The sequence below is a fragment of the Mastomys coucha genome, unplaced genomic scaffold, assembly GCF_008632895.1.
Source record: "Mastomys coucha isolate ucsf_1 unplaced genomic scaffold, UCSF_Mcou_1 pScaffold18, whole genome shotgun sequence".
Taxonomy (NCBI): domain Eukaryota; kingdom Metazoa; phylum Chordata; class Mammalia; order Rodentia; family Muridae; genus Mastomys; species Mastomys coucha.
This window is the reverse complement of record NW_022196900.1, coordinates 78,456,626-78,466,397: the sequence shown is the minus strand read 5'-3', so window position 1 is coordinate 78,466,397 and position 9,772 is coordinate 78,456,626. Positions and strand designations below refer to the sequence as shown.

Below are 9,772 nucleotides of genomic sequence, written 5' to 3'. Positions count from 1 at the left end.
AAAAAAAAGAAAAAGAAAGAAGAAAAAAGAAAGAAAAAAGAAAAGCTGAATTTTTTTAAAAAGTTAATAGAAGAAGAGTTTGTTTATACAAGCAAACATACTGGGCTCAGGGGACTTAAGATTGTTTATCTAACAGATTGTCAGTCTGTCTTTCAATCTAATTACAAGAAAGCCCCTACTGGCCAGCATAGTAGCATATGTCACTAATCCTAGTGGACTCATGTGCCACGCCTAGTGCCACTCATGTGGCAGAGGCTGGATAATCACTGCAAGTCTGAGGCCAGCCTGGTCTACAAGGTGAGTTCCAGGCCAGTCAGTGAAACACAGTGAGACTTTGTCTTAACCAAACAGCAGAAAGGAGACGCGGTCCCACCCAGCTGCACTCCCGACTCCTCTCCGGCCTCTGGTTGTCACAGATGGAAGACTTGCAGGTTGTTTCCCTGTTCTTCCTTTGTTTATACAGTAGGAGGCCCCATTACCCCACCTTCCCAAGCAAGCACGCCTAAGCACTGACACTGGGCAGTGATGCCCTCTGCTGGCGATGAGGTGAAACACTAGCAGGAGTCTGGACTCTTCAGGGCAGGCTGTGGCCCCCTGACAGTAGTCCCTTCAGTGAGGATATGAGGAAAGGGTCTGGAAAAGAAGAGTTGTTCACTGGAGGTGTTTCTGCTGACCAGAGTCAGGAGTCCTTCTTACCTCCCACAAACAGAAGGGCTCCTCCCCTGCTCTGTGCACTAACTGGCTAAGTGCCCATGGCCTGATCTAAAAAAGTCTCTGTCCTTTTCAGATGACCCAGCAGATGGCTGGGATGAACTTCTACGGAGCCAACGGCATGATGAACTATGGACAGTCAATGGGCAGTGGAAACGGCCAGGCAGCCAATCAGACTCTGAGTCCTCAGATGTGGAAATAAGAGCAAAGCTCCTGTGTGGCTGCCACTCTCTTCCGCCCTTGCTTCCCTCCCTCCTCTTCTTTCCCCAGCCCTCCCCTTCCATTTTTCCTACCTCTCTCTGTTTGGTTTAGAAATTGATCATAAGTCATGTCGTTTGGCATTCTGCCTAACCCAGTCAGTCCCTTCCTAAAGTCATAGACCTCTCTGTTGCTTTATGTTGGTCACGTCCCCTGACTGTCCGGATTTCTTCCCACCCCACCCCCACCCTCTCCCAGCACCAGCACCTTAGAAATTATTGGCAGAAGAGGGCATATGAGCTGCAGGAAATGGATACACTGCTCAGTACCTTCCCTTGAGGTTGAGCCTCCTCTCAGACCCTCAGAAAGGTCTGTAAAGGATGAGTGCTTGGCAGAGGGGAAAGTAGAAAGGGTCTTTATTTGTTATAAGCTGTTTCTAAGTGCTGAGAGTTTTGCTTGAAGAGGGAGTGAGCCATCATGTTCCCAGCTTTTCGGGAATGAAAGAAGTTCTACAATCAGATAATCCTTGTGTCTGGGGTCAGTTTGGCCCTGGCCCTAGAGTGAGGCAAGCCCTTCCTATGAAGATGAGCAAAAATATCACTCCACTTCACTCTTGAGTGCTTTCAGGATCTGGAGCTTCAGGACTCGCTGCTTCAGTCAGCCTTCATTAGCACCAAAGACTCCATGAAGGTTCCACACACAAACACATATCCCTTGCCCACCTTCTGCCTACCTTGAGCCGGATCTGGCCCTGTGGCTAGAAGACCAGCCCCTACGAGGAAACGCGGAGCTCAACATGTGCACTGCTTGTGTGCGTGTGGATGTGTGGATCCCACCTGCCGCCTCCCCATCTGCTCCGGGTGTATTTTTGTTTTTTATAGTTCTAGGTTTACAACAGAGAGGAGTTAATTTATCAACAGCCTAAAGTTGTTGCCAGGTTATCTTACAGTTTAAAACTTGCCATCTCATCGGTAGTCCCTTCTCCTTCCCCTCTCCCATCTGCCAGTCTCTCTGTGCCCTCGTGTCTGAGTGCTGTTTGCCCACCTTTTCCAGGTGTAAGAGGCAGAGAGCCTGGACAGCTTTCTCTCAGCCATTGTTCACCCCACTTGAAAATTCAAACAAGAAAACTTTGCTTCAAAGATCTCATGTGTGGGAACCACAGCGCCTGGTTGCCTTTCTCCTGTGTATGTGTAAATTCCTTAATAAATATTGCAGGGAAAGACCATTTTGCTCAACTGTCACTGTGTTACTCTCGAAGACAGTGAGACACAGAATTTCTGCTTTCTGAGAGAGCAGTTGCTGCCTTCACTTTCGCATCTTAAAGAATTCTGTTCTTAGTACCAAGGGCAGGCCAGTCCAGAACATAGAAAGGAGACCTTTCTCCAGTGACAGTGGGAGCTGTGAGCTGAGAGACCTGGGGCTCTGGACTGTAAGGATCATGGACCATTGGGATCTAGAGTGCTTTCCCTGGGGGTGGAAAAGCTGAGAGCCAGAGAAAGAACAGTTATCAGGAATGCACCGTTCCTTGGCAGAGGCAATAGTAGACTCCAAGACTGATCTGTGAGCACTTTGTGCTTTCCCTGTACCCGGAGCAAATAGTTTAAACTCCTCTCTAACAAGGTCACAGCAGCTCCCTTTGATTGCCTGAATAAAGGTGACCCAGCCCTCTCTAAGCAGTGAAACCTAGGAAGAGGTGGACTTCTGCATCAGGAAGCAGGGATGGTGCTCTGCTTGGCTGGGTGGGCAGTGTAAATGCAGAGGACAAGGTCTGCAGTGCACTCCTTCCTCCAGTGACTCCCTTCTGCTCTCACAGAGGGTACAATGCTCCCTGCTCTCACAGAGGGTGCTGTGCTCCCCTCCTGCTCTCACAGAGGGTACAATGCTCCCTGCTCTCACAGAGGGTGCTGTGCTCCCTGCTCTCACAGAGGGTGCTGTGCTCCCTGCTCTCACAGAAGGTGCTGTGCTCCCCTCCTGCTCTCACAGAGGGTACTATGCTCCTTGCTCTCACAGAGGGTGCTGTGCTCCCTGCTCTACAGAGGGTGCTGTGCTCCCCTCCTGCTCTCACAGAGGGTACTATGATCCCTGCTCTCACAGAGGGTACTATGCTCCCTGCTCTCACAGAGGGTGCTGTGCTCCCTGCTCTCACAGAGGGTGCTGTGCTCCCCTCCTGCTCTCACAGAGGGTGCTGTGCTCCCCTCCTGCTCTCACAGAGGTTATAGTGCTCCCTGCTCTCACAGAGGGTGCTGTGCTCCCTGCTCTCACAGAGGGTTCAGTGCTCCCTTCCTTCCCCATTGTTCACCTTCACTGTCCTTTCATTAGAGGAAATGGCTGAGTATACGGGTGTAAGTGGAAGGATAGTACAGTAGCCACGCCAGCAAGGCCACTGGTACCCATATCCTTGTTAACCGGAATCCCAACAAATTATGATCCCTAGAGGTCTCAGTATAAAATGGAGCCAATTGTAGTCTTAAGACAAAATAATTCCTGTGGTGCATTTAACACAATATAGGGCAATTAGCAAGCATTCAAATGACAGTAAGAATTGTGTGCCAGACTTGTGTTAGACATTATTTCATCCAACACATATTTAATGTGCAAACATTATGCCAGAAACTGTCTGAGGCAATAGAGACAGCACAGTAAGTCACTACTCTAGTTGTGTGTGTTAATTTGGTAGCAAAGAGGGACAGTTAACAAATTTCAGAGAGTATTAAGGTAAGAAGATAGTGGGTACAGGGGTGTGGGGGGAGTATATCACAGGCGGTTATATTTTAACAGACCTGAATAAATGGCCAGTGTGGCAGAGATCTGGAAAAAGAGTAAAGCAATTGTAATTGTGTATTGGAAATGAGCTGGCTGGAGTCATGAGTTTGGGAGGTGTCAGTATGAATGGTTCATCTTGGAGGTGGCATCAAGAGAGGAGGGCTGAGTCTTGGGACCCACTAGATTTTAGGACTTAAGAGGGGGAAATGACATTGTCCCTGATCTTAAGCTTTGGATAACACATTTATAATTGCTGATACAATGGATTATGAGCTAGCATCAGGGTGCTGTCAGGAATTCCTCCTAAGAATAGTGGCATCTGAGCTGAGTCTTAGAGAGGAAGCAGTTAGCCTGTGGTAGAGGAAAGGGGAGGAATTTTCCAGATAGCACCGTGGAAACAAAGATCATTTGGAGAAGTAAAGGTATGCGCAGAGTCCTAAGGTTTAAGCGGGTCTATGGTGGGAGATGAGACAGCTGGAGTTGGCCAGGTCACAGGAGAGCTTCCCAAGTCCCAGGAAGGAGTTTACCCTAAAATGTGAACAATAGTTGTCATGATCCCATTTGAGTTCTAGATAGCTTGCTCTTGTACCGCTGTGAATAACATGTCTAAGGAAACAAGATGAAAGCCATGGGGGCCAGGAAGATGGTAAAGCTGGACTAGGGCCCTAGAATGGGACTAGGGAAGAATAGATTGATTCAAGGCAGCAGTTTTATGCCTGATGAGGCACCTGAGATGCTTTTCAGTGTCCCTTAGAAACTCTAAAATAAGCTTGGGAAAGATTGCATGCTACATCACCTCATGTGTATCAAGAATCTAATAGCAACAGAGTAGCTCCAGAAAGTCCCATAGAAGAAATTTTCCATGGCTCTCTAGCACTCAACAGTCTAACTTTACAGTAGAATCCATTTTTTTTTAAATATATAATATCCATGGATTACCACTTGGGAAAAGCAACCAGAAAAATACACTAGGAGATAGAGCTGAGAGGTCAGCAATGTCTAGGAAGAGGGATGGAGGGAGAGAACGAAGTGAAAGAAATCTGAGTCTAGGGCATGCCCAAGAGTCTAGAGTTAGCCTCATGGAAGGAGTGGATGGGACCCGAAACAGTGTAATGGTAAAATGAAACATATGGGCTACAAAAGGAGCCTTGGGGGAATAATTCATTCAGAGTAAGTTGAAGAAGAGATACCCAAGAAGGAGAGCAGATTATCTTTAAGGACAAGCATATTGAGATGGAGAGATCATAATGTCAAGTCAAGAGGGAAGCTCAGTGGGCAGGATGGGAAGGAACAGTCAGACTCAGCATTTGACAGTGTGCCCCACATGTTCATGGGATGGCAGGCTGGAAACCTACCAGTGTGGGCTGAGGACTACAACGAAATAGGCTTAAAAGTAGAGAAACAGGCTATGTTATGTTAAATGTACATAGTAAATTTCTAGTATTGTTCATAAGAGATAGGGTATGAGTTTCAAACCAATAAAGAAAAACACCAATAACGACTGTCTGACTCACTCTCAGGAACGAACAAGGCAAGAATTTCTTTGATTTGCTTTTTCAGTTATGACTTTAAAATTTCATGAAGCAACAGATGGACCCTGTTGTCCTTAATGTGAAGAAGCTGGACCTCAATGGTGGTTGGCCACTAAGTTTCCAGGTTTCTCAGCCTTGCTGGCATCTTAGCTAGAGCGTGCTCTGCTCCTTCCTCCAGGCATCTAAGGAGTAGTGTCTCTCAATAAATAGTGAGAAAGTATATATATTTATATCCGTGTAAATACACATCTGTGTATATGTATGTATGCAGGCAAGAATGGCTTGCCACAACACAGGAAAAGATGATCCAAGTACTATATATATGAAGACATCATTCCAAATAGGAAAAAGACAAGCAAATCCGGTGGCCACAGGCCTGTAATTGCAGCCTCTCCAGAGACTGAGTGAGGCCGGAGAATTTTATGGTCAGGGCCTGTTTTAGCTATAGAATGAGTTCAAGACCAGAGTGTTGGGGGATATAACTCAGTGCCCTGGGTTTCATCTCAGTCTCCCAGTACCAGAAATGGGGAGAGAGAAACACACACACATACACGCTCACACGCACGCACACACCCCTACCTGCATGGATACTTTAAGGGATAACCAAATTTACCAGCATATCCATATGAAGAAATGCCCAGCCTTACTAGAAGTTGGGAAAGTAGAAAGGAAAGCCACAGCAAGGTGTCTGTAAGGGGGCACAGGCCTGACTCGTGGAGAAAGGCAGGAAATACCTGTGATTTCAAGGCCAACCCTGTCCACACAGTTCCCCAGGAGCCTGTCTCTGCCTCTCTTAGCCTCTGTCTTTCTCGTGCGTGTGTTTATGTGTATGTGGTGGGTGTGTTCCATAATAACTAAAAGAATACAATTCCAAGTGTTAGACAGTGAAGCAGCTATAATGGATGGGGATGTAAACTGATCCAAGTTCTTGGGAGAACGCTTCAGTGTTAGCTATAAAGATTACTAATAGGCAACAAATCTGCCCCTTGGTGTATACTAAATAGAAATGCCTGTGTTTGAACATTGGAAGCATAAAAATGCTCAGGAAGCATTATTCATAATCTCCCCAAGCTAGAAACAATCGAAATGTCCATTAACATAAAAATGAGGAACTAAATCATGGAATATTCATGTAATAGATTAGTGGAGAGAATGGAAATTATCTTATTGCAGCATAGTTACATGTAATTACATGCGGAGAGCTCACAAAACGCTGAGCACATTTTTCACTATGCCATCTGAAAAGAGTGTTGCACTCTTAGGTATTTGAGTCTATGCCTCCCAAGAATGTTATCCTGTGCAATTTAACAGTGATTTCATGCCACCTTAGGCCAGTTGCTTTTGAGTTATTCCAGGAATATCTCATGTTGTTTTGGGATCTATTTGTTTTGAGACCAGGTCTTTTCTGAGAAGCCCAGACTGGCCTTGATCTTGAAATCCTCCTGCTTCAGTGTCCTGAATGCTCTGACTACAGGCGGTGCCAGCACAGCACACAGCTGCTTTTCCTATGAACTGCATTTTGTTATCATACCTGTTTGGTTTCTTTTAGTTGGTGTCTCTTTAACTTTTCAGCACATTGACTTTTTGAAGGGTTCAGCCAATTTTTGGTAGGAATTTCCTTCCTTTTCTTTCTTTTCTTCCCTTTTTTCTTCCTTCCTTCCTTCTTTTCTTCCTTCCTTCCTTCCTTCCTTCCTTCCTCCCTCCCTTTCTCCCTCCCTTTCTTTCTCTTTCTTTCTTTCTCTCTTTCTCTCTTTCTTTCTTTCTTTCTTTCTTTCTTTCTTTCTTTCTTTCTTTCTTTCTTTCAACCATTTGAGAAACTGGAAATTGGACTAGTGAGATGGTTTAGTGAGTTAAGGCAATTGCTGCCGAGCCTGATGACCTGAGTTCAAAACCGTGGACTCACATGGTGGAAGGTGATAATCTACTACAAGTTGTCCTCTGATCTCCATATTCATGTTCTTGGCCTGTGTACACCAACACACAAACACATGAGCACACACACACACACAAAAAAAAACCAAACAAATAAGATCTTTTTAAATCAAAAAATAAAACAAGAAGTTAAGTCTTGAGATTTGAAGGAGGCTTGTTCTGCCATTAGGGAAAATGGTAAATTATGTAAAGTACTAAGGCTATTTACTCAAGAGGAGAAACAGTCTGGTGATATTTATTCACATGGACACAACTACTGCGGATTTGGGGTTTAAGGTGCTAAACCTAGTAGCTGGGCCTATTTTTAAAAATAAATTGTATTTATTTTGTTGTATGGGCAGTTTGTCTGCATGTATATCTGTGCATCATACGTGGTGCCATGGAGGCCAAAGGAGGGCATCGGATCCCCTGGAACTGGAGTTAAAAACAGTAGTTAAAGGCATACAATGGGTGCTGGGAATCAAGTCTGGGTCCTCTGGAAGACTAGCAATCTCTCCAAGCCCCAGCAGGGCATTTTTAAAAGTGCTGTAGTATCTAATTACAGCATCTCTGTATTCTCTTCCACCCCTCCAGACAGGCATATTTTTACTAGACAAAGCTCAACATATATTGGCTCAATCTGAAACTGGAATGACAGACATGCTCTTTATATACAGGAAAATATATCAAAGAAAAACATGGGATCAATTACTAAACATATCATTTCTGTCACCCTGCCACTGGTGGGAACCCAAAGACATTTTGTTTACTAAAGTCTTGAATACCACTTAGTTGTAATAGTGCTCTAAGGCCATAGCCCCAGGTTTGATCTAGCTACTAGCAAAGAATGTTCGTCTTCCTGACAGGCCTGGTAGCAAAGGCCTGTAACCCCAGCAGGGAGACTGGGAGTTTGAGGACAACTTAGGCTACATAGTAAAATGGTTTCAAAGAAAGAAAACAGAAAAGGAAGAGGGATAGCTCAGTTATTAGAGTGACTGCCTAGCATGCATGAAGCCCTGGGTTCAATCCCCAGCACTGCATAAACTGGGCTGTGCATACCCCTGTGTTCTCAGAACTCGAGATAGGGCAGGAGAATCTGAAGTTCAGGTTCATTGTTGGCTATATATTGTTTGAGGCTATTCTAAGCTATGTGAGACCATGTCTAAAAAGCAGTTTCTAGAACCTTTAAACATCATTAAGTAGCCATTCCCTATAGACCAAGAATGCTGATGAAGTGTGGAGAGGTGGCTCAGTGCTTAAGAGCACTGGCTGCTCTTGTAGAAGACCCAGGTTCCACTCCCTGCAGCCAGGACATGGCGACTTACAACTGTCTGTAACTCTGGTTCCAGAAAATTCAACCCCTCTTCTGACTTCTGCATGCACATTAAATTAAAAATACGCTGATGAAATTTATTTCCTATTTTCAGTGGAGTTGTGAAATTCTCAATAGATGCCTTTAACAACGATCCATCTGCCTGAAACCCAGTGGTCAAAATGGATCCCAAGATCTTTGGAGATGGATAATTGAGATTAGGGTCCCAAATAAATGGCAGATTACTAAAGTCCTACTTTATCCATGTAGCTAAAGTTTCCCCAGCTTTAGAGACAGATATTACTGAGGTAGAAGTGAAGCCTTGCATTCTGCTGCTGGACCTGAGCTACAGGACAGCAAGCTGAGCCTACTCAGCAAGATGAGGCTGCCATCCTGAGGAGGGACCTTCAAGTCCTGCTGGTACATATGCGTATTTCACTCCTGGCCTTCTCCAAAGGAGTCCCATTGCCATTTAACCCAGTAACTATACAAGGTGGATACTAGCAGTTAGCTGTTGCCAAGTCCTGGGTGTATATAATGCCCTTGTCCAGTTATAAGATGAGACAAAAACAAAAAACAAAAACAAAAACAAACAAACAAACAAAAAAAAAACGATGAGACAATATGGAGCCCAGGTAATGAAAGATGTTTGCCCTAAGAAAGCCTCACCCAACAGAACCTTCAGCCTCTGACCATAGATCCTCAAATTCCTGAGTAATATCTCATTAGCATCCTTAGATCTTTTCCCTCAGGCAGACTGGATTCACTGGAGAAGATTTTTTAGATATATGTAGAGAGAATTGACCAGATGGAGCATTCTGGAAAGAAGGCTGGAAATCTCAAGTTCTTGGTATATGTTTTCAAATGTCCTTACCCCCATTCCAGTGTCCATATTCAGCACAGAACTGGTCCTCCTCTGTGTTCCAGTGACCATTAGTTCTGAGTCCCCTCTGAGATGACTTCTCCAGGCTCCTGGACTGCTATCTGACTACAGAGCACAGGAATGCTGGGACATGGCACTGCCTCCACAGATGTCTCACTTTGACTCCCATTCTCAGTGTACCCCAGGCAATCTCTATTGGAGGACTGTAACATTCATTTTTGCTAAACTTTATTTTTAATGATGGTTCTTAAACAGCTCCCTTTTAGCCCACCACCCAGCAGAGGGAGTGGAAAAGAAAGGATACGGGGAAGTAGACCTGTTTAGGAATGGTTCTTTGGAGCAACTCCCATCTGTGCTGTCTGAAAATTGCCAGTTCAGTTCACAGGTCGGCAGTGGTAGCCCAATCCAGCAGTTCAATAGAGTTGGGATAGCAAGCACGAATCAGCAGCAGAGACATCCGGA

At 45.0% G+C, this 9,772-nt stretch overlaps 1 protein-coding gene across 1 annotated transcript in view; it reads left to right on the top strand.

Annotated features, from left to right (window-relative positions):
* Smap2 (small ArfGAP2) overlaps positions 1 to 2,134 on the top strand; it is a 49,933-nt gene extending 47,799 nt beyond the window's left edge. The window contains exon 10 of the mRNA XM_031378519.1: positions 788 to 2,134. Coding sequence (XP_031234379.1) covers positions 788 to 913 — 126 coding nt within the window. The 3' untranslated portion in view covers positions 914 to 2,134. The remainder of the gene's footprint in view (positions 1 to 787) is intronic.
* The last annotated feature ends 7,638 nt before the right edge of the window (positions 2,135 to 9,772 follow it).